At 37.8% G+C, this 25,641-nt stretch overlaps 1 protein-coding gene across 5 annotated transcripts in view; it reads right to left on the bottom strand.

The window, feature by feature from the left end:
* GALC (galactosylceramidase) overlaps positions 1-25,641 on the bottom strand; it is a 150,481-nt gene that overhangs the window by 113,825 nt on the left and 11,015 nt on the right. For all 5 annotated transcript variants that reach the window (XM_049612376.1, XM_049612377.1, XM_049612378.1 and 2 more), the window contains exons 4-10: positions 25,193-25,306; positions 23,081-23,220; positions 20,937-20,975; positions 18,116-18,246; positions 7,234-7,389; positions 5,999-6,123; positions 5,045-5,172 (exon numbers count right to left, since the gene is read on the bottom strand). In XM_049612376.1, the coding sequence (XP_049468333.1) occupies positions 5,045-5,172; positions 5,999-6,123; positions 7,234-7,389; positions 18,116-18,246; positions 20,937-20,975; positions 23,081-23,220; positions 25,193-25,306 (833 nt within the window). The remainder of the gene's footprint in view (positions 1-5,044; positions 5,173-5,998; positions 6,124-7,233; positions 7,390-18,115; positions 18,247-20,936; positions 20,976-23,080; positions 23,221-25,192; positions 25,307-25,641) is intronic.

Here is a 25,641-nt window from a genome sequence, read left to right as displayed (position 1 = left end):
CAAAACTCTCTCTCTTTGCAGATGACGTAATTCTGTATATAGACAAACTATTATAACTAAGAAAAAAGCATAAAAGCTTGTGCGATACAAGATCAATATGTAAAACTCAACTGTACTGCTATACACTAGCAACAAAAACTCTGAAAATGATACGAAGAACACAATTCATTTACAGTTCTACCAAAGTAATAAAATACTCAGAGATAATAACTGTAACAAAAAGAAGTACAAGATTTATACCCTGCAACCTATAAACATCATTAAAAGAAGTAAAAATGTCAATGAATGAAAAGATGTCCCATACTCATGCACCGGAAGATTTGATATTGTCATGGTGGCAATACTACCCAAATGATCTACAGGTTAAACGTAATCCCTATCAAACTCCAAACTGGCTTCATTGCAAAAATTGACAAGCTGATACTAAAATTTCTATGGAAAAGCAAGGAACCCAGAAGAGCCACGCAATGTGGAAAAATAAAGCTGGAGGACTCATGTATCCTGACTTAAAAACATACTATAGAGCTATAGTAATTAAGACAACATAATGCTCCCATAGGATAGATACACAGGCCAAGGCAATAGAATTAAGAGTCCAGGAAAAAACCCTCACATTTATTGCCAACTGATTTTCAACAAGGGAGCCAAGACAATTCAATAGAGAATGAACAGTCAACAAATGGTGAAGGAACAACTAGATACTCACCTGCAAAAGATGAAGTTACAGATACATACCTAACCCTCTATTTAAAAAATATTATGGATCAAAGACCTAAGTGTGAGAGCTAAATATAAAACTCTTAGAAGCAAGCATGGGTATAAATATCATGTCTTGGATTAAGTAATAATTTCTTAAATAGGACACCAAAAGCATAAAACTAAAAGAAAAATGGATATATTCAGCTTCATCAAAATTTAAAACTCTTGTATTTTAAAGGGCACCATTAATAAAGTGAAAAACAACTAATATAATATGTCAACTACACTACAATTTTTTTTTTAATTTTTCATGTTTTTATTTATTTTTGAGACGGAGAGAGAGAGAGACCGAGCATGAGTGGAGCAGGGGCAGAGAGAGAGGGAGACACAGAATCCGAAGCAGGCTCCAGACTCCGAGCTGTCCGCACAGAGCCGGATGCAAGGCTGGAACTTGTGAACCATGAGATCCTGACCTGAGCCAAAGTAGGACGCTTAACCGACTGAGCCACCCGGGCGCCCCTACACTACAATTTTTAAAAATTAAATTTAAATTTTTAAAAAGGAAGTGGAAAACAACCCACAGAATGGGAGAAAATATCTACAAGTCACATACCCGATAAGGGGACTTTTATCTAGAGTACGTGAATAACTCTTATATTTCAAAAACAAAAAGACAAACATCCCAATTTAAAAATGGGCAAAGGGTCTGTGTGGGCATTTCTCCAAAGGAGAAATACAGATGGCAAATACACACATAAAAGGTGACCCAATGTCATCAGTCACTAGTAAAACACAAATGAAGACCAATTCACACCACCAACATGGCTAGAATCAAAGAGACAAGCAATAACAATTGTTGGGGAGGATGCGGAGAAACTGGAAGCCTCACCTACTGCTGGTAGCGATGTCAGATGGTACAGCAACTTTGAAAATCAATTTGGCAGTTCCTCAAAACGTTAAACACAGTTACCATTTCACCCAGTAATCGTACTCCTACATACATGCTCAAGAGAAATGAAAACACATGTCCACAGAAAAACATACACATGAATGTTAATCTTAGCATTATTCATAATAGCCACAAATTGGAAACAACTCAAATATACATCAACTGATCAATGAATAAACAAAATGTGACATATTCATAAGACGGAATATTATGAATTATACTGAGGTACTGATATAGAACCATAAAAACACTAAGCTAAGTGAAGGAAGCCAAACGCAAAAGATCATATATTATATAATCCCACTTATATGAACTATCAAAAACAGGCAAATCCCACGAGACAAAGAGTAAAATAGTGGTTGCCAAGGGACGTGGGAGGAGGGAGTGGAGGATGACTGCAAATGGGTATGAGGTTACTTTTTGGGGTGGCAGAATTAGATAACAGTAATGCTTGCACAACTCTGTAAATGTACTAAAACCACTGAATTCTATACCTTAAAGCCTGCATTTCATAGTATGTGAATCAAATTTCAATTAAATAATCAGTTAATATAATTATTTTACTAAATTTTAAAAAAAGAAGAAAAACAATGTTTTCAATAAATGTAGAAAAACTACTTGACAAAATCCAGTATCTACTCCTGATATTTTTTTCAAAAGAAGTTACAAATAAAAGTGAACTTTATCCTGATAAAGTTTATCCATGAAAAACATCATACTGGTAAAATACTCAGTGCTTTCCTCCTGAGATCCAAGAATATATGCTCTCACTATTTCCATTCAACACTGTATTGGAGATTCTAGCCAGTCCAATCAGACAAGAAAAGGAAATAAAAGATACCCAGATTGGAAAGGAAGATGTAAAATTATTTCTACTATTTGTAGATCATTTACAAAGAAAATCCAATGGAATCCACAAAAAAGCTACTGGAACGATAGGTGAGTTTAGTGATGTTGCAGAAAACAATATCTTTATACAAAAATCTACTGTATTACTTTATACTAGGAACTAATTGAATTAAAAAGTTAAAAACTGCCATTTACAATTGAATTGAAAACATGACTTAGTCAAAATTTGACAAAAGATATGAAATACCTGTACACTGAAAACTGTATTATTTGGAGAAATTAAAGAAAACCTAAATAAATTGAGGCTATGTCTTGTTAAAGAGTTAGAACACTTGATGTTGTTCAAATATCAATTATCTTCACACTGATCTGAAGATTCAAGACAATCCCCATCAAAATCTGAGCAGGGTTTTTTTGTTTGTTTGTTTGTTTGTTTTTTGTATGTGGTTTTTGGTTTTTGGGTTTTTTGGGGGTATTGTTTTTTTTTTTTTTTTTTTTGGTAGAAACTGACATGCTGATTCTAAAATTCTCAGGGAAATGCAAACGACTGAGAATAGACAAAACAACTTTGAAAAAGAACAAATTTGAAGGGCTAAGACTACCTGCTAGTAGGAATTGTTTGTACACACACACACACACACATACACATATGAGTAACCACGGTACTAGTGTAAAGATACATAGCTAGGTCAAAGAAACAGAATAGAGTCCAGAAATAATTCCACCTATACATGGACAACTGACTTTTTTCCAAAGGTGAAAAGGCAATGCAGTGGGGAAAAGAACAGATTTTTCAGCGAATGGTACTAGAACAGATGTGCACCTGTATGCAAACCTTCTTAGCTCCACACGAGAAGCATGTTCCACGAAAGTACAAATGGATAAATCAGACTCCATAAAAATTAAAAACTCCTGCCCTTCCAAAGACACTGTTAACAAAATGAAAAGAAAAACTATAGACTGGGAAAATATCTTTACAAAGCACATATCTATAAAGGACTTGTATCCAAAATATGTAAAGGATATAATTCAACCATAAGAAAGAAACAAAAATGGCAAAAGAAAAGAAGATACGTGAAGCACAAGCACAGGAAAGGCTCCACATCATCAGTCATTAGGGGAATGCAAATTAAAACCAAAATGAAATAGTACATCATACCTATTAAGAGCTAACATTTTTAAAGCTCATCACAGCAAGCATTCCCAAAGATAAAGAAAAACTGGGACTCCTATTACGCTGATGGCAATTTAAAGCAGTACAATCACTCTGGAGAACAGTTTGGCAGCTTCCTATATAAAGCTAAACAGAAACATCTCCTATTACCCAGCCACTCCATTCCTATGTATTTACCCCCAAAAACTCTATGTCCATTTAAAACTTGTGCACAAATGTTCACAGCTTTATGTGTAATAGCCAGAAAGTAGAAACGAGCCAAACATCATCAACAAGTAAATAGATAAGCAAACTACCATATGTCCTTACAACGGAATACTACTTAGCAATAGGTATCACACAACATGGTTGAATCCCAAAATAATTATGCTGAGTGAAAGCAGCAAGACAAAAAACAGTACATTCGGCATGAATCCACTGACACACGACTCTAGAAAATGCAAACTAATCTATAGTGACAAAAAGCAATGATCAGGGAAGTCACAGGACAGAGGGAATATTTATAAAGTGATACGAGTATTCTTTTGGGGCGCTGATGGACACGTTCTCTATCTTGATTGTGACAATGGCTTACTGGTCATTTACATATCAAAACTTGTAAAACTGTGCATTTTAAGTATGTGTTTGAAGGGGATCACATTATGCCACCATAAACTATGCCACTGTGGTATAAAGATTATTTAAAGTTGAAAGTATTTGAGATTCAAAAGATGCCAGAAAAAAGTCTTCTCTGAGCTTCCCTTAGCTTACTAAAAGCAAAGCTCTTACTAAAGCTTATTTTCCTCTGGGAAATAAGGCTGCCAAAAATTCCTCTTCAGGGTGGATCTACACCCAAAGAGGAGGAATGGGAATAAAACCTACCCCAAGTCCCTTCCACAGAGGACTTTTACAGCCCTAAAGGCAGGGGGAAGACCACGGTCTGGTACAGACAAACAGTACCACAGTCATTCCTGCTTGCTCTCCAGAAAACCCATTCATCTTTCCAAAAAGGCACTTATTTTCCATTAAGTGTCCTTTCGTCCCCTATCCATTACTTACTAATCTAGGAATACAAGCCCAAACTCTGACCACCCCTCCTAGTTACTCATCAGAGTATCCCACACACGTATGCAAGGTGCATGCACAAATAAACTGTTTTCTTTCCTCTTGTTACTCTGTGGGGGTTCATCAGTTTAATTTTTGGGGTCCCAGCTTCTGAACCTAAGACGGTATAGGAAGAAGTTTCTTCTTCACCTACATGTTGTTTATCACATATGAATTACACTTCGGTAAAGCTGGGTTTTTGTTTTTTGTTTTTAAAGGTGTTTAGTTGTGTTTTATACTGTTTTTCCAATACGAAGACAGTTAATCTCATAAAAACAACAAAGAATTACCATAGTTTCAACGATGATGGTGAGGTTACCTAAGCCATCAGTCAGAGCCACGTAGCTTCCTCCTTTCTCTAAGTGACCAACTGTCTTCAGGTAATACCAACCTGGCTGAGTAAACTGAGTGGTATGGGCTACAGTAAAGCAGAAAAAGACTGAGTAAGACACAAACAGTGATAAAAGGGTTTCTTTAAAAAAATAAAGAATAGGGGCACCTGGGTGGCTGAGTCGGTTAAGCCTCTGACTTTGGCTCAGGTCACGATCTTGCAGTTTGAGAGTTTGAGCCCCGCTTTGGGCTCCGTGTTGAAAGCTCAGAGCCTGGAGCCTGCTTCCGATTCTGTGTCCCCCTCTCTCTCTGCCCCTCCCCCGCTCATGCTGTGTGTGTGTCTCTCTCTCTCTCAAAAATAAACATTTAAAAAAAAAATTTTTAATTAAATAAAAATAAATGAATAAATAAATAAAGCTGTCTACTGACTTGAGTCTGATTGAATCTAACAAGCTATTTACTATTTTAGATGAAAATACTTGCCAATCTCACATTTCAACTTTTGACTAATTAGTCCAGTTAAATGGTACAATTGTAGTAAGAATAACCGTAGTTAGAGTTACTGGTAATAATAAATGAACCACACTGTCAATTTGAGAATACTAAGTCTTTTTTTCCAAGAGTGAGATAAAGTTATCCTTTCTGAACTTTTGTTCAACTCTATTCAACCCATCGTAATACAACTACAAAAAATAAGGTTAAAAAATTAATAGTGCATTTCAAAAACTAATCAGCTTTATGGTTTCAAGCAAGTTTTATTTGCACAATATGTATTTACTGGGTACCTCCAAAGCTGGCCCTGAAAATGTACTGAGCAATATTCCATGCCCCCATACACAGTTTATATACTCTCGTCTCCTGCTTTGTCTCCTAGAGAGAAATGTGGGAAGGAAGAAATGGAATCTGAACCGTACCTGTGACCCAGATGGGGGGTTCTACAGCATAGTGCCCGCTCCACGGCTCCTGAGCAGTCATCAACCCACATCGTCCATAAGGCAACTGTTCATAGTAACTCGCCACCAAATTCCAAGCAATTGTGCTGAAAAGTTTGTTTGATAAAAGAGAAATACCAAAAGAGCTTGTGATCAAAATGTAAAGGTCTAGAAGACTGTAGTAAAAACACCTTATCAGAATTTATATAAATATATGTAAAGAACCAAAAAATGACCGCCCAAACTAAGAAAACAGAAGTCACCTAAATTCATTCACATTGTGAAAAATCCAGTGTTGGATCCATCTAGGTATTTTTCACGGTGAAGCACATAATTAAAAAACGTAAGTGTATTTTGGGTGTATGATTCTTACTGAACAGTCGTGCAGCCAGAAGATGAATCACACCTTATCAGCACGAGACATGTCACAAATTTGAGTCAAATACAAATAAAGGCTTCGTCCATACCTGTTTTCCTTTTGACAGTCAGCCTTCTTAATGCCTCAGTTTCAAGCTATAATTTTCTGAACTTGACTCTGAGCTGCTACAGAGTTTTACGATTGAGAATGCTTAGTGTCGGACTGCCTGAGTTCAAACCATGGTTCCACCACTCACCCTCTCTGGACCTCAGTTTCCTCATGTGTAAGATGAGGATAGTAAGTGTGCCTAGCCCACGTGATCGTTGTGAGGAGTCACTCTACTAACGCATGCGAAGCAAACGGAACAAGGTCTCAGCTCTCGCGCTACTAGGACTCCATGACGTCTGCAAGTGCCGATGGAAGCTTGCCCACTCCTTCAGATGTCGGTTAGTGGTTGGTAGGTACTGAACCCTGAAAGTGTGACTCTGTGGATTTCAGGGAAGCTCTGGACCCAGGTATTGCCACATGCTAAAATATTTAGGGGTGAAGGGTGATGACATATGGAGTTTATAATTATTCATTAAAATGTATACGTGGCTTGCCAAAAACCATAGAACTGCGTGAATCTTACTGTCAATTACATCTCAGTAAGTCTGACTTTATCGGATACATATTGACAATATTTAAATATAAAAAAAAAAATCATAAGCTTAGGTGTACATGTAGGTATAGATGAAACTGCTGTTTACAACCACTGAATCTAGGCTGTGAAATAAGAAGCCCACTGTACTTTCCTTCTACCTATTGTGTTTTTGAAATTTTTCAAAATAAAAACGTTTAAAAGTTTTCAGTAACTTACGCAGTCATGTAGCCATTGATGTAATTCTGATTCAATATGCGACTCAAGCAGCCTGCACCCACATCATTATTTAAAGTGCTAAAATCCTCAGAAGACCAAAGCTTCTTCTTGGTCAACCTCGCATCCCTCACCGTTCGGGTCCCAGGATAATGAGCTCTAGAAAAGAAAAGGGTGGGAGGAAATGGGAAAAGGCAGCACATGCCACTTATATCTATTTGTTGAGTAAAGAAAAAACACGTCTTTACCAGTGTTTTCTATTTTAAATCACTGGGCAGCTTATGGATAGAGGTCACACCAACTGGAAGCATCTGCTTCCCACTCTTGTGTCTCAGGATGCCCTTAAAATGCGATAAGCCTATAACAACAGGAAGAATGGGAAGGAAGATCATCAGTGGGTGAGAGATTTCTGTTTCTAGAAACCATAAAATGGACGGAAGCACATAGACAGATGGAGGCAGCAGAGGAGACCACAGCCTAGGACACTCCAAGAGATGAATGAGCTGGAGACAGAATTCAGATTCCCAGGGGAAGTAGAGAGCTCAGAACAGGAGAAAGGAAGGAGTAAGAAGGAAGTCAAAAATAAGACTAATGAATCCATTTTATAAAGTAGCACCTCCTCCCCTACTTCTACCCCTGAGTAGACAAAGAGAAAGACAGCTCAGTATTTATTCCTAGGCAAAAACAAAAAATCAAACACAACAAAAGTCCAGAGAGTTCGTTCTTGAATAAAAAGAAAAAACTACCTCGGTTAAACTACAAATCATTCTCCCAGAGCAGTGGTGGTTCTGAGCCCGGGTGGTTTTGCCTGGTGGAGAAGGCAGAGGCGGGCAGGATTTGCTACTGGCGTCTAGCGGGTAAAGGCCAGAGGTACTGCTAAACATCCTATAATGCAAGGGCAGGTCCCCACAACAAAGAATTATCCAGTGGAAATCTCAAAAGTTCACAGGTTGAGTAACCCATCCCCAGAGTAACAGACCCCTCCCTTATTCCATTATTTGAGAAAAGTCAGTCAAAGTATAAACGTATGTTAATTATTCTAAGAGTAAAATACTGCTTTAATGATGATTTTGGAAGTTACTGATTATTAAATAAAAGCAATTGAGAAATCTCAAATGTGAAGTAGAAAATAGACTAACAGTCAACACAAGAACAAGAGAGCATATTAGCTACGTAATTTTAGGGACATGAGCGTGTACTTTTTAGGACAACAATTATTTACAAAAAATTTAATAACAATACAAGCAGAATAATCGGGACTGGATTACATCATAATTAAGTTTGGTATCATAGTATTCATTACACTAAAGAAATGATGGTCAAGACTTGTTTTAGTTTTTAGTTATTTAATTCCATGTAGATCACGAATCTGTCACAAAAAAAGTCTCATTTGGGAATTCATTCTACCTCCTGAAGATGAATTATGGAACAACATTAATTTGGCATTCCAGGATTTCATAAGGAAGAAAAGAACACGTAACAGAGAACAGGGGACATAAAAAGAAGTATTCAAGAAAAACGAGGCACTACCAAGATGTCGCAGAGTCACTGAACTCAGCTGGAAACACACACCTAATTCGGTTGTGTAAACATACACTACAGAGACCTCAAGAGCAAGCTAGTACCTCACAGGATTAGGAAATTATTGTTCTGGCACTACAATGCCAAACACGGTAAGTCTGTTACTAATCTTTATAACAGTATCTGTTACTAATCTTTGGAACAATATAATTTTAACAGAGTTCTGCATTTTAGTTTCATTCTTATATCCCAGAGCTTCATTCTGTGATCATGATATTCAGCCACATACTAATATTAAGACTCATTCAGTTGTCCCTCAGCCAGATGTACTCTTGGTGTGTCTGTGGTCCAATTATACTTGTGAAAAAAGTAAAAACCTGGGAAGTAATATGCTATCATGTTACTAATGATCTCTAGATGTTAGGATTCTGTGTAAGTTCTAAGTCTGTCTTTACAGGTTTCTACATTTTCCAAATTTTCTATAGTAAGCATGCACTATTTTTATAATCTGAAAAAAGTATCTTTTAAAGTTACAGAAATAGGTATCACATCCCTCATTCAGAAAATGTTAACTGTTACATTAAAACTGAGTAATTTACTACATGATCTGAGCAAAACAGGGGAAAAAAATGATACTAAAAACTGGGTCTCTCCCAACGTCCGGACCCATCACTAGTTCGACAAAATGCAAAGGTTCTTTATAGTTTTTAATGTATGTAACTAGGCAAAAATCTCTGGTCATTTCACGGCATGATTTTTCAAACTTCAGATGACAAAATTAAGATTACTGGAAGTAAATCAGAGTTATCCTAACAGGGGAACACATTTGTATTAAAAGAGAAATTAGGACTTGTGGACAACGTGGATCGTGGTGGAGTTTCTGAAACTCCCCAGGACTCCTCCTGAAAGCAGACAGACCAACCAGATATGGGAAAGGGGAAAACCCACAGACAACGTCCTCATCAAAAGTGGGCGACAGGGAATCCCCAGGAGTCTTGCAGCATCAGGACTGACCCAGGGTCAGCAGGTGTGGTGTGGAAACTGTGGAACAGCAGGCAGTCGCGCCCCAAAGCAGCAGACCCTAGCCTCCATGGAGGCGTCAGAGGGCAGCTGGTGAAACCGGGAATGTCTTCATATGCTGAAGTCATTCAGTCGGGGATAAATAGAAAACAGTGAATTCACTAAGAGGTACAAATACAATACCATGACCCTTTAAACCAACAGAAATAGGAGGAGGGCGATATGTGCATTATGCTAAATTTTGTAGCAGCTGCATTTAAAAAAGCAGAAGGGAAATTTTCATGATATACTTTGTTTTTTTTTTTTTGTTTTTTTTTTTTTTTAATTTTTTTTTTCAACGTTTTTTATTTATTTTTGGGACAGAGAGAGACAGAGCATGAACAGGGGAGGGGCAGAGAGAGAGGGAGACACAGAATCGGAAACAGGCTCCAGGCTCCGAGCCATCAGCCCAGAGCCTGACGCGGGGCTCGAACTCACGGACCGCGAGATCGTGACCTGGCTGAAGTCGGACGCTTAACCGACTGCGCCACCCAGGCGCCCCATGATATACTTTGTTTAAACCCACTAGATCCAAAATGCTATGATTCAACATAAAAAATTATGAATAACATTTTACATTTTTAAAATATCAAATCTTTATTTTTTAAAGGAAACGTGGTTTTTAATTTTTTTTAATGTTTATGCATTTATTTTTAAGAGAGATGGAGAGCACAGTTAAGGGAGGGGCACTGAGGGGGAGGGGCGGACACAGAATCCGAAGCAGGCTCCAGGCTCCAGGCTGTCAGCACAGAGCCCGACGCAGGGCTCAAGCCCACAAACTGTGAGATCATGACCTGAGCCGAAGTCGGACACTTAACCGACTGAGCCACCCAGGCACCCCTAAAGTTTATTTATTTATTTGGAGAGAGGGAGAGAGAGAGAGAGCACAAGCAGGGGAGGGGCAGAGGGCAAGGGAGAGAGAGCTTCCCAAGCAGGCTCCACACTGTCAGCATGGAGCCCGATGCCCTGCTGGATCTCATGAACTGTGAGATCATGACCTGAGCCAAAATCAAGAGTTGGACGCTCAACCGTGACTAAGCCACCCAGGCGCCCCAAAACATCCAAGCTTTAAAAACCCAGTGTCTATTTTATACTTACAACACACCGAAATTCAGACTAGCTGCATTTCAAGTGCCCCGTAGCCAACTGTGGCTAGTGGCTACCGTATTGGACAATACAGGTTTAAACCCTTAACAATGTCAGAGATAAACAGCAAATAATTCTATCCGGAATGGTAGAGCCTCACTGTGAAAATAAGCTGCTTGAATGAGAGTCTAAATTGAATGAGACAAGAACACCCAGGGTGAGGGAGAGACAACATTCAGGCAGAAAGGAGAATGGGGCCCAGAGGGAGCTGACCCCGGAAAGCACAGTGAGTACGAAACAAGAATTTATAAATGTAATGCAGGCCAAGTACAACATGAATGCGGCAGGGAGATCTACTCTTCCTATGGAAGTAGCAGCCACAGAATCAATAACTCCTGAGCAAAATCTCATTATGCCACAATAGCCAAAAGTTAGAAATAATTCAAAGACCATTTATAAAGAATAGATAAATTGTGGTATATTCCCACAACTGAACGCAAAACAGCAATGAAAATGAACTACATCTATACCTGGCAACATGAGTTAATCTTAAAAATATAGTTTTGATCAAAATAAGATACTCTAAGATGCCATTTAAATAAAGTTTTTAAACAGGCAAAATTAGTCTATGGTGTTAGAGCTAACATTAGCAGTTGCCTTTGGGACCAAAGGAGGAGCTAATGATTAGAAAGATTTCTAAGGAGAGAGCTACTTGGATACTGATAATTTTCTATTTCTAGACCTGGGTAGTAGTTACGTGGGTATGTTCACCTTGTGACAATTCATTATGCTATATTCTTAGGATTTATGTACTTTTACGTACGGATGTAGGCATGTGTATGTATGTTATACTTTATTAAAAAAAATTTTAAGGAAATGAAGCTATTAGACAACAGAGGTACATGAGACTAAAGTGAGAGAATTATAGAATAATTATAAAAAACATACTTTAGGAAAAGGAACACAAGATAGAACAGAAATGGAAAACACCAAAAGGAAAACAGGGGATGGCAAGGATAACATTATAGAGAATCAAGCCAAAATAAAGAGGTAACAATGGTTTCAGATAAATATGGAACAAAGGTAATATGGAAACAAGATCCAAAGACATAAATCAAAGTCATGGAGCGGGATCTTACTGAAATAAGAAAACACTTAAATACAGATATTGAAAAGGCATGTACTATATACCTAGAAGTGGTAAATAGTGTATAACTACTTGACGTTAGAGTTAAGGGAAAATATTCTTTGGATCCACAGGAACTGTGCCAAGTCATTTATAAGGAAAAAAAAACAAAAAGTCTGAACAAGGATAATACACTAAATGCCAGAAGCACAGAAACTAGAGAGCACCTTATAGAACAGAGCTGCTCTGTGCTCCCGTATACCGTTTTATACTTTTATTTAAGAAATAAGCACCTATCTTGCTTAAACCACAACCTGTTTTGGTCTATGAAAACAGTTTAAAACCATGTAAATGATATCCTAACACATGGAAGCTAGCGATGGTTATGTCTGACATAGTTCAGTGATCCAAGGGATCAAGTTATAGTATCAAGTATCCCACCATGGAAATAGAAGTAATTCCTTATACTGGCATATAAGATAAGCATATCTACAAAAGGATATTTTCTATTCTTGGAGACAGTTTCAATGACTAACATGAGGGGGTGTTTTTGTTTTTGTTCACTATTTCCATTGTGCAAAGATATGGAATTCTCAGGGACAAAACAGAGTATTTATACCAAAAAAATAAGTAACACTGTTTAGATGCCTCAGACTCTTTGCTTCCATATGATCATCCTTAGTTGAGAGCCAAGGTTGGTGGAAGCAGCTCGTATATCTTCTCCACGCTCAACTGGTTGCCACAGATTCCAGCCAGTAGGAAGGAAAACGGATAGAAGAGAATGTACCAATATCCTAGAATACGAACCCTGGGGTGTTTCTTATCATTTTTTGCTCTCATTTCATCACCAGGAACTTAATCAGATTGCCACATCTTAACTGCAAAGAATGCTAAGAATCTTGCCTTGGGCCCAGGAAGAACAGGATAGGTTTTGGTAGACCACCAGCAGCTTCTTCTGCATTTGAGTAGGTGAGAGGTCCAAGAGAGGGGGAAACAACAACAGAAAGAGAAAGAAAGAAAGAAAGAAAGAAAGAAAGAAAGAAAGAAAGAAAAGAAGTCTAGCATCAGAATTCTCAGCAGCAACATTTTACATAAGTAACCAATGGAGTAAATTTTATGACATTCAAGTATTTAAAAAATGTGAGGCAGGAATTTTATATCTAGCCAAACTGTCCTTCAAATATAAAGGCCACAGATAAATAGTAATAAACATGTAAGAGATCAAGAAATATTGTTTCCATTAGCACTTCCTGAAAAAATATGGTAAATATTAAGCTTGGGACACCCAAGAATCTAGGGAAGAAACTTCAGCAAAAGACTTGAAGGTGAACACTGCATATGCCTAATGGCAGAACTATATACTAAAAGAAAGAGTAATTGAGTAGTACATAAACGTTACATGTTCTGATAATGTATAACTAATATAGTGGATGCAAAATAGGAAGAGAAAAGAAAATGAAATGTAAATAAAGCTTGCCAATTGGCTGGGAGTTAAAGGTTACAGCTTGCAGCTCACAAATCAAGATAGTAGAAGCTTAAGCTCATGTAAAAGTCCAAAGATTAAGAAATTTTGGTAATTAAAATTCCACTGTTGGTGTGAGAAGGGGAGAAAGAAAAAGTTATGAAATAATTTTCCCATTGTGTATAGTAAACCAATACATAATAACTAAAAGAAACTAAGAGGATTAGTATAAACAGTTTCTCAACTTCACTACTGACATTTGGTCAGATAATTCTTTGTTGTGGGGAACTTATCTAGTGCTTGGGAGGATACTTAGAAACATCTCTGGGCTCCACCTATCATGCCAGGAACAATCAAAAATATTTCCAGACATTACCACCTGTACTCTGGGAGGCAAAATTATCCCCAGCCGAGACCCACTGGTATAAAGGTGTCAGTACAAATGCAATCAATAGAACCAAAAGCCAAACCCTGCTAAATAACAAAAAAGAAACCTCCTTCAAAAAGGGCAAACAAGGGGTGCCTGGGTGGCTCAGTTAGCTAAGCGTTCGACTCTTGATTTTGGCTCAGGACACGATCCAACAGTTTGTGAGATCGAGCCCCACGTTGGGCTCCATGCTGACAACACACAGCCTGCTTGGGATTCGCTCTCCCTCTCTCTCTTCCCCTACCCCTACTCCCCTCTCTCAAAATAAATAAATAAATATTTTTTAGAAGTGCAAAGAAAACAAATCACAGAGCAAGATTTTATATGATTATATATATAGTTTAAATAATTAAATAACAAAAGACAATGTAGCAGGATAGAAAACAAAACCTTCAGTTATATAAATGAGTTTAACCTATTCATTAAACTCTGAAGATTTTTTAGGGCAGCAAAAAAAGCAAAATCTGAATCTATGCTATAATGCAAGCAACACACCTAACCTGAGATGACCTCGAAAGGTAAAGGATGAAATTACGGGCAAAGACAGATCAGGCAAATATAAATGAAAAGAACACAGAGGTCTCTTAGTCATAGGCAAAGCAAAATTCAATCCAAGAAGCATAATGAAGCAAAGAATGGCATTGTCTTTCCTTTTCTTTTTTTTAAAATCTCTAAACCCAACATGGAGCTCAAACTCATGACCTTGAGATCAAGAGTCACATGTTTTTCCTAGTAAGCCAACCAAGCACCACAAACAATGACATTTTCTAGGGTCAACTGTTACAAACCAGAATGAAGAGAAGACATTTATTAATACCTAGGTGCCAAATAACACAGCAGCAACTTTCATAAGCATAAACCGCATGAAACTGAAACCCACTAGTGAGACGAAACTAACACTCTTGGTAAACCTGGATGGTCAAGTGAACAAAATAATCAGCATACAGAATATCTAAACAATGCAATCAGTAAGGTAGAAAAGGTAGAGAATATACACTTAACTCTTATATACGGATAGAGACTACATCCTAATATAATAATACAAAAAGAAGTTCCTGAGAAAGTTTTTGGAAAAACAAATTCAGCATTAAATGACCACAGTGCAATAAAATTAGAAAATAATAAAGCAGAGCTAAAGCACTGCACAAAGGAGTTTGTGTAGCATTAGAAACCCACATCAATAAAGATAAAATGAATTAAACATCCAACTTGTTCATGAAGATACAGTAAAACCCATTATCTTCATTTAAATATTTTTTCCTAGCCAAATATATTCAAAATCAATACAACTTTCTTTCCTCTCAACGCTTCAGCTATTTATGAAAAGTTTTAACAATAAAGGCAAAAATTATATTCTAATTTCAATGTATGAAATGTTTAAATACGTCTTACTTTTCTTGCCAAAAAAAAAAAAAAGAAAAGAAAAAGCTTAAATCTAACCTAACCATGCTTCTATCAATTTCCAACAGGAAACAGAACAGATGGTCAGGTTAAACCAAACTGAAAGGATGAAACCATTAAATCCAGACTGTGAGAAACTTTACAGGTCACACAATCCAGCTTTTTTTGACAAATGAAAGGGAATAAAAAGGTGGGGTAAGAACCGAAAAATTAGAAGAGACTTAAATATCAACCAATCCCAGTGTATGAATCTAAATTGGATCCAGATTCAATCAAATAGAACTATAAACTAACAAAAACAGGTATTTGATAATATCAAAAAACTGTGACATTTTTAGATGTAATAATGGTATTATTGCTTATGGTAAAAAGAAAAAGAATCCTTATCTTCAGAGATATGTCTTAAAACATGTATGGAAGAAATAACATGTGTGTGGAATCTGCTTCAAAATAATGTGGGAAAAGGAAGAGAGGAACTGTAAGTGGAAAGAGCTGGGGTCCCCGAGGAAAAAAAGACAAGACAATCTTCCTTGACTGTAAGAAAAGTCATCGTGGGCCCCCAGCCATCTTGTGATCTATGCCTGACTGACCAGCACTATTTGCCCAAAGCCTGTTTCTTGCAGAACTTCCTGAGATATGTTGAAATTGCAGAACAATAGATGCCAGGAGATAACAATTTTAAGGGAACAAAAAAAAAAACGTAAGAACAAACAGCCACTATCAGACCAGGAGATAACCTAATCACATCAGGAACTAGGAATCAGTGGTAAATCTCCCAGTGCTGGTTCAAAACCAAAGACTGACCTGACGCACATTCTTGAGCTATCTTTGCAAGATCTAAACCTTTCTGAGCGCTCAGATACCCAGAAGTGATGATGCTGACCTTTGAGGCCTGGACTCTGTCATCTTAAGATGACTTCTGCCCCAATTCTATGCTGAATGCCTCATAGTACAAGTCCCTTCATGAATACATAGGTACCCTTAGCCTAAAATTTCCCCAGTTTTATTGTTCCAGGAGACACCGCTCTGGGAAACACTCCAGGTGTTTTCCTTTACTTTTTCTCCTTTACTTTACAAATAAAACCCTTCCTTTCCCTATTCTTTAGCTTGGTTGTGTCTGTTGGCCCCACAGCCACCAACAGATGAACCCAAGTTCAGGTAACAGAATGGACAGGTATGTGTGATGGAGAACTAGGCATGGGTCACAGTTATGGAGACTGAGTGATGGGAACACGGATATTCATTATATTATTCTGCTTACTTTGTGTACATTCAAAATTCTTCATTCAAAACAAAAAGACACATGTCAAGCAGTCTTCACACCAAATAAAGAACCAATTACACACATATGTGTATTCTATTTTTCAAATGTGATATGTTGTTATGACAAACAAAATTCAAATTCACTTTAAAAAATACTGCCAGGTCAGGGGGGGCGCCTCGGTGGCTCAGGTGGTTGAGTGTCTGACTTCGGCTCAGGTCACGATCTCACAGTTTGCGAGTTCGAGCCCCGCGTCGGGCTCTGTGCTGACAGCTCAGAGCGTGGAGCCTGCTTCGGATTCTATGTCTTCCTCTCTCTCTGCCTTTCCCATGCTCACGCTCTGTCTCTGTCTCTCAATAATAAATAAATGTCAAAAAAAAAATTTTTTTTAAATACTCCTACGTCACAGATAGGAGGGGGAATTGGAGGAAGGTTGTCAACAGGTACAAAATTCCAATTATAAATAAGTCAGTACTAGGGATGTAATGTACAGTATGATGACTATAATTAACACTGAGTGCGATACATAGTCGTTAACAAAGTACATCCTAAGAACACTCATCATAAGGAAAATTTTCTTTTCCTTTTCACTGAATCTATATGCAATGATGGATGTTAACCAAACCTTTGTAGTCATCTCACATATATGTAAATCAAATCATCAGGCCATACACCTTAAACTTACACAGTAATGTACATCAGTTATTTCTAAATAAGACTGGAAAGAAGCAAATAAATAAGACAGAGAAAAAATTACTGCTGGAACTCAGGAAGGCCAAGACCCAGAGGACTAAATGGCAGAGCTGGACTAAGAAGCAGGGTCAACGCTACCCTGCTGAGGAAACATGACAAGAGCCATGGTCAGGGTTCATGCCGTACCATTTACATAAGTGTTCATTCATGGAAGAACTCCCAACCACAGGAAGTCTGCCATTTGTAATTTCTAAAATTTAAAAACTACCCTGCCCCTTAATCTAAACAAAGCCATGCTTCATTACCCCAAACGTTAACACAATATTTGTAAAGTACCAATACATTTCATTCATAGAAAGATCCCAAAGTAGAGATGAACCTTGGGCAACATGCTGCCCCCCAACATGTGTATTTGAAAATCTGAGTATAATCTTTGACTCCCCTAAAATTTAACTACTAATAGACTGTTGACCAGAAGACCCAACAACATAGGCCATTAACACATATTTTGTATGTTCTATTTACTGTACACTGTATTCTTACAATAAGCTAGAGAAAAGAAAATGCTATTAAGAAAATAATAAGGAAAAGAAAATACATTCACAGTACCATAAAAATTCCACACATAAGCAGATTGGCTTAGTTCATACCTGTGCTATTCAAGGGTCAACTGTATGTATATTTCAAAGAAAAAGGAATGAAGTATCAGTTATACATGCTTTAGTTAAGTAAATACAAGAAAGCTACCTCTGCAAATGTAATCAGGTGGGAAGGAAAAGCAAAAACAAAGTCAGTATCCCAAGCAAGCAATCAGAAACTGTTAAGTTTTCAAAGGAAAACCGTCCTTACCCTATAACATCAATCACATTCAAGAGCTCAGTGTCGAGCAACATAGAAGCAGAAATGGGTTCCCAGAGATTGTCACTTGCTATGATTTTCACTCGATGGAGACCTTGATAGTTCAGCATCCTTCTTAACACCTTTTGGGAAGATAAACAGAATGCAGAGAAGTTCACAACTGTGTTTATAGCTGTTGAATTACAACCACAACAGCTGAAGTATCTTCGAAAGTCAGCATCCTGGATGATAGTGTCCGTATTATTTCTCAATAGAAATGTGCCTCCTTTGGAAAATAAAAGCACTATCATTAAGATAATTTACTTGGTGGGAATGTAAAAAGAAAAAAAAAAAAGAGGTAAAAATGTTCTAGAGGGATTTTCCCTCTGACTTTAATGGAATCCACAACAGACCCTTAATAGTAAAATAAATAAAACCACCACCATAGCTGCAGATCATTAGTTTAAAAGAAAAAGGAAACCAGATTCTAATGTTCTTAATGCTTCCTTCATATGAAGCGGACACAACTAGAGAGACACATGTATAGTCGCAAGGAAAAAACCGTAAGCTGTGAAATGTCAAATCTGCATAGACAGACAATTCCTCACCTTCACTGCTAAGACCCTGCCGTGAAGCTGTGCCAACCGCAGGGTCACCCAGGACACACGCACTAATTTGTCTTCCACTCGGGGCTATTGCGGCTCTCGTCAGCCCTGTGCTCCCAGAAGCCACAGCTTTTCACTAACCTTGAGCCTCCATCTTATACTAGCCCCCTGCTCCACCTCCCATAACCCCACAACGCCCCCTCCACCACATTCTCACCACTACACTGATAGATAACGCCTGCAGCCTGGAGTTGACCCTGAGTTACAGGCCCTGGCTGCAAGCCACCCCATCAAACCCCATGGCTACAGAGTGAAGTGCACCGTTGCTCCCAGTGAACACATTGGGCTGTGCAAGGCTCAGAGTCCCCAGCTCATCTACTCCACCTTTCATCCTTGCTCCTCCCCCAAATCCCTGTACTCTCAATCTTCACTTCTTTGCAGTGTCCACACCTGCCCTAGCAACAAGGGGAGTTCCTGTCCATCCCATATTGAAGATTCCAACTCCAGGTCACCTCCTTTAATAGAGTTCCCTAATCCACCCAAGCAGAATGTCATCTCCTCTCTGCACCTTCTGACAACCCTGCCTGGGCATTATCCTTCTAGAGAACTTAGGACTGATATTTCAGTTGTCCACGTGGGACTCTTTAGTCCCCAAATGTGAGTGCCTCTTGGGCAGCAACAGTATTTTTTCTATCTTTATCTTCCAAGTACATAGGGAAGGACTGACAAGCCTGGAGTTGAGTCAATGCCTGCTGGGGAATAAATGAAAGAAATTTAGTGGATATTACCTGCTCAAAAACATAAGACATTTAGGGGCCCCTAGGTGGCTCAGTCAGGTAAGCATCTGACTTCGGCTCAGGTCATGATCTCATAGCTCATGAGTTCAAGCCCCACACTGGGCTCTGTGCTGACGGCTCAGAGCCTAGAGCCTGCTTCAGATTCTGTGTCTCCCTCTCTCTCTGCCCCTCTCCCACTCACTCTGTCACTCTCTTTCAAAAATAAAAACATTTAAAAAAATAAAAACATAAGACACTTAAAGAATTTTTTACCTGAAACAAAATATAACCACAAAACTGTGTTTCTTGGAGGAAACACAAACAAATGGAACTGAAAAGTAAACTAAAGAATATCTCCACCTTAAAAGTTAAATTGCCATTAGTTTCCCAGTGACAGAGGGTCATTATTCTCAGTTTTTCCTTTCCTGAAAAATAGCAATCATAGTAGTTACCTTGTATGGAAGGGAGTGAGAATTAAGTGGAGGCAAATATTTAGGAAAAGTGACTCAAAAAATAACATACTTTGCAAATGTTAGTTGCCACCTATTTGTTAATCACAGATAGAAACATATAGAATATTCCAATAGAATAGGCATTCCACAGAAAATAATAATGAGACTGCATACTGGAAATTTTGATATTGGATGTGGAACTATATAAAATTTCTGGACATAAAAGGCCCCATTTTCAAGTTCCACTTTCCTTTCCACCTGATGAACTCTTGAACTGGACCAGAAGTGGCAACAGTCTTACAAGCAATTCCTCCTAATATTTCAACAGAGCAACTGGCATTCAGATCATATGAGGGCAGCAAAATTAACTCATGCCTTCTAGGGATAGTTTTGTTTGTAATAGCACAACAAAGTAATCAATGACATAGTCATCAGAAGTGGCTCAACCGGTCAGCACCAAATTAGCAGTTTTCTCTTTTCTCCTCTTTATCTACATCATGTAACTACCCCTTCCTTCTTTCTCAGAAAAACTCCTTGCTTTCCCCAGAAAAGTGAGTGAGACGCTTTTCTGGCTACTCCAGAATCTGTGCTCCCTGAGATGCAATTACAAGACCCCAAACTAAGGTCTTTGTTCTTTTTCATCTTCGCCTCCTTTGCTCAGTTGAAACAAAAAGAAGCTACATTTCTCTAAGTCCTAAAAGTCTAAAATGATGCTGCTGTTTTTATAATCATCATCATAATTCTACAAATAATAAATTTTAAAATGGGAAAATTCAACACAACTCTTTAGACAATGAAACTCGGGGTTCACAGGGAATTACAGACACTTTAATCAGGAATTTAAACATGACTACGTTTTTGCTCAAATTTTATGTCAGAACTAGCAAAACAAACATCTGTGCTGTAAAAAATACAGCGTTCCTACTTCTAATTTCCATGGTACCATAAGGGAATTATTTACCAAAAACTTAAAGATAAAAAGATTTAAAGTTGTACAGACCTTGATATAATTGATGTCAAATGACCTCTCATTCCAAATCTGCAAAACAGAAAGTCAGAGTCTGAACTGAAAGTGAAGTGTCAGAACGTAGACATGATCACTCAGACACCACTGCTCTCATCATCTTTAACATAATCTAAAAAGCAATTTTTCTGGGGCGCCTGAGTGGCTCAGTCGGTTAAGCCTCTGACTTCAGCTCAGGTCATGATCTCGCAGTCCATGAGTTCAAGCCCCACATCGGGCTCTGTGCTGACAGCTCAGAGCCTGGAGCCTGCTTCCGATTCTGTGTCTCCCTCTCTCTCTGACCCTTCCCTGTGCGCGCACGTGCGCTCTCTCTCTCTCTCTCTCTCTCTCTCTCAAAAATAAACGTTAAAAAAAATTCTTAAAAAGCAATTTTTCGTACTTTATGGAATGTCCTGTTCTTGAATTTATAGACATGTCATAAGACAACATAACTTTTTACAATTAAAATATGTTTTAAAACCTTGAATACTTGGTGGATATTTTTCAAAAAGTCACTTATTCCAGTGATTTCTAAAACTGAAATATCCATTCAATCATTCAACAAATCCTGACAATGTAATGCGTGCCAGGGACTATATTAGGTACTGGAGACCTAACAGACGTGGGGAGTGTTGTAATAATTCTTACAAGATCCCACCAGTACACCTAAAGCCAAGTATTGTAAGTACATCGTAGAAGTAATTTTTTTTAGCACACATAAGATCACAGTGATGTGCTACATCACAAAGGCAAATTCTTAATGAGGATAGATAAAAGGAAGATGCACAACTCTCGCTGGTTTAGAATCATGATGAGGTTTTAGAATTGAAAGAGAACATCCAAGACCTTCGTTTTGCATCTGAGAAAACTGTTAATAACAGAGATGGCCTAGAGTCTAGGCACTATAACTCATTTTACTCTAGTGATACAGGAAAGTATTTTTTATCAAAGAATCTCCTCACCACAGCACATAAGTCTAAAAGAGATGTGAATTACCCATTCTTTATCAGAAACATTTTCCAAGTGTGACTTTACCATAATAAAGCGCTACTTAGATCCAAATCTACAATTAGTTTCACTACAAATTAAAAAATACCCTGACATTTAAGAATGTTCTCAAATACAAACTAATTTCCAATTATAGTTTGAAGAAAGATAACAAAAAACAAAGTATATCGTTGCTTCTGGCTCCCTACAACCCTGGGCTTATCCCCATGTCCTTTGTGATATCACAATTTCAGCACCCAGTTTCTCTCTCTCTCACTAAACTCCTTAAGGGCTTATTAATCTTGGTATCCCTAGAATACAACAGTTACAGTGTCTGCAACACAGTAGGAGCTCAATAATTGCTTTCTGACTGCTGAACACTTTTAAAATCCATTTTGACATATGGCATATTAATATGCAAACATGTATGGAGACCACTACATGTACGTGTAGGGCTCTGAGAGGTACAGTGCCTCCAGCCTGCCAACAGACCAGCTGGAAAGACATCAGATTTTACATTTTTTTTTAATCATTATAAGGTGTTAAATAACAGTTTAAGACAGGGTAGGCAGATTTCAGCCAGCCTGCCAAATCCAGCCCACCATTTGTATTTTTTACAACCCAAAAGCCAAAAATGGTTTTTACAATTTTAAATGGTGACATTTTAAAGGGCTATATATTTACCTACATAATATCCTTAATACTGCCTTTGACCCACTAAACCTAAAATATTTAGTCTCTGACCCACTAAGAAAAAGTTTGCCACCGTCTGGTTTAGAACAGCAGGAGATTCAGAGAGCAAAATGAGATTAATCATTAACCAGATAGTAAATGTGGTATTCTTGAATAACTAGAGAAAGGAGGGAAAGCTTTCAAGGAGAACTGGGGCTGGAGTAGTATCAAAATCAAAATTAAAGAAAGAAAAAGTTCAGAGAAGGTATACACTCAGTACAGTTTTCAAAAGGGGCTAGAATTTGGATGGGAAAAGAGGAGGAATAAAAGGTCACATACTTAATTTGTTATCAGATGCCAAAGGAACAAATTGGGTCTCATGACCACAAAATGGTTAGCAACAAAATGCCACAGAATCAAATTGCTTTAAGAAATTACAAATAAAGTCCAAAAGTTAATCAAGGTTTAAATACATTACCAACCCCAATATAATCAATGTCCAAATCATGATAATGCTTGGCGCCCACAATCCAGGTCATGACATAGTAGGCAGTCAGCTGAAGATTTACATAAGGCCAGTTGAAACCTTTCCCCAGCCATCCAGGGAATGACCATGGCAACCCTGTAGGAAGGAAAAGGTAAAGGTGGGGTGGGTATTACAGTGCTGGCAACCATCCAAAACAAGGCAAAAGAAACCAAAAAGAACACAGGGTAAACAAAAAGCCAATAGAGATCTTATTAGAGGAAAGCTTATATATCTTGTGTGTATTCTCAAAATCCCTTCCAGTTTATGAACTCAGGAACTCCTTCCTGAGCCCTAGAGTCTGGTTCCATAATTCCAAATGCTCTTTCAAGAAAAAGAAATAAGAACACACCCTCTTGAAGATACTTACCCATGGAAAGAAATGTAACATACAATTTAACTCAACATGCCCACTGCCTGCTATAGGGATATTTAATATACAATTTCTTCCCTCTGAAGTCAAATCAAGGAGTTCTTCTGAAAGGCTTATGCCTAAGTATTCCTACAGGTTAAATATAATACAAATTCCTCTTTCACTAGTACATCTTCTTAAAACTTAAGTCTCCTTAAAATACTAACTAGTCAGATAATCAAACTCAACAAAACTAGTTTGTCATCATTATCAATATAAATGCCAATGTCTCAACAGGAAAATACCCCTTTGTGGTATGATATAAATCAAATAGCCCACATTCTTCCAACACCCTAATTATTATTTTTAAGGAAGAAAATGAGAACAGTAGATAAGCACTAATTACAATTCTACATCCTAATTTTGTTACTAACATATCAAAATAAGCTCAACCGTTAAGTTCCTCAATTGTTTATATATATACATATAAAAACAATCGAGTTCACCACAGAAAAAATTCAAAACTAAAAGAACAAAATGCTTATTTTTCTAAACTCAGGAGGAATGAATGCCTAAGTGTGTATCCCATAAAAAATGTGACATTAAAATACTGGAACATTTTTAAACAATGAAATGCCAAATACATTCTATAGGCCCACCATGTGTAAGTCTTTGTTAGAACATGGTTCAGCATGCCAGATTTTCTACATTTAAATGAGAACTGACCATGAAAGCAGCCCAATGGGGGAGTACGTGCTGAAGTCAACGATGCTTTTTTTTTTTTTTTTTTTACTGCTCACAACATTTCTGGAATCTCTTACAAAAGACCATTTAGAAAGAACACACTGACTCCTCATTTTTTTTTTAATTTAGAAAAACTCGTGCTTGTCCTTTGATTGTTGAAAATGACCTTGAAAATGACTTGAAATCAAGCCTATAAAATGAATTTTCATTGATCTCACTCACAAGGCTGAATGGGTAAGCCTGTTTCAAAAAATCAAATTCATTTCAAACTATGCAAGGATGTCATCACTGTGTATTCTGCAATATTTTACGGGTCTGTGCACTGCCACACGAAACCTGTAAAGTGAATGCAGTAGTACGAGTTGAGAAATCTTCCAGCGATGCTGCCTCTAGAGCTTAAGCTCCGAAAGGGCAGAAGGTAGCGGCTGGATTGTTGGGTATCCCCAATGCCTAGAACAGTGCCCACCACACTGTGGAGGTTCAAAACATACACTTTATGTGTACGCCTTCTAGAAATGGCACCTACTACCGCATGTAATGCATAATTTCGCAAAGAGCTGGGATGTACTATAACGCCTACTGACAATTTTCTCTCTGCCCCAAAATTTTACAAATTTTGATGAGAAATTTTGTTGAGGAAATTAGTTTAGCATCACAAGAATGGAATTAGGTTCTATATCTGAATTTGGCATTTACTAACTATCTGACCTAAGTCAGTGGCATAACCTCTCTAAGCCCCTACTGCTTCTGTAAAATGGGAAGATTAATGCCTTACTCCAGAGGTATTACATACAAAGAGCAGACATAAAATATAAAGGCAAAGAAAGGATCAAGCCTGGCACAGGCTTTGCGGCTGGTAGGATAAGGGTAGTATTAACATGGTTAGTACTTCAGTATTAAGAGTAACTCCATATAAATAATTCAGAATTTGAAAGTTAAACAGACTGCAAAAGCATTACAAACTTCACTTCTTACCCATGAGTATAATATTAGGGTTCCGCTTCTTAGCTTCCTTCATTAACCACCACTCATATCCTCGGAAATAATTCTCATCTAATGCATAGTGCATGTGGGAGGGTTCAGTACCATCTGCGTGAGAGAGAGCAAAAGAGAAAGGAAACCACCCTTTAATGGTGTTTCCTAGGGCCACTCTCCCCTATACACACACACATTTCAGAGAAGGTGTATTCCGGTTCCAATCCTGATATGGGCAAATAAGAATAATCTTAGATAACTTGACAATGCATGATCAAAGTGTATTATTTCACCTTTTTTCATTATTCTAAGTATCGTAAAGGTCTTGAAAAATAAAACCACAACTTTCTATTATAAGCAGGGTTAAAAGGAGAAGTGTTATCAACTCATGTAACTGAAGAGTCCTTGGACTATGTTTCCCTGGGCTTTTGGTCTGGTCTGTCTGGAGT

This window comes from Panthera uncia (assembly GCF_023721935.1).
Source record: "Panthera uncia isolate 11264 chromosome B3 unlocalized genomic scaffold, Puncia_PCG_1.0 HiC_scaffold_1, whole genome shotgun sequence".
Lineage (NCBI taxonomy): Eukaryota > Metazoa > Chordata > Mammalia > Carnivora > Felidae > Panthera > Panthera uncia.
This window is presented reverse-complemented; position numbering and strand designations above follow the sequence as displayed.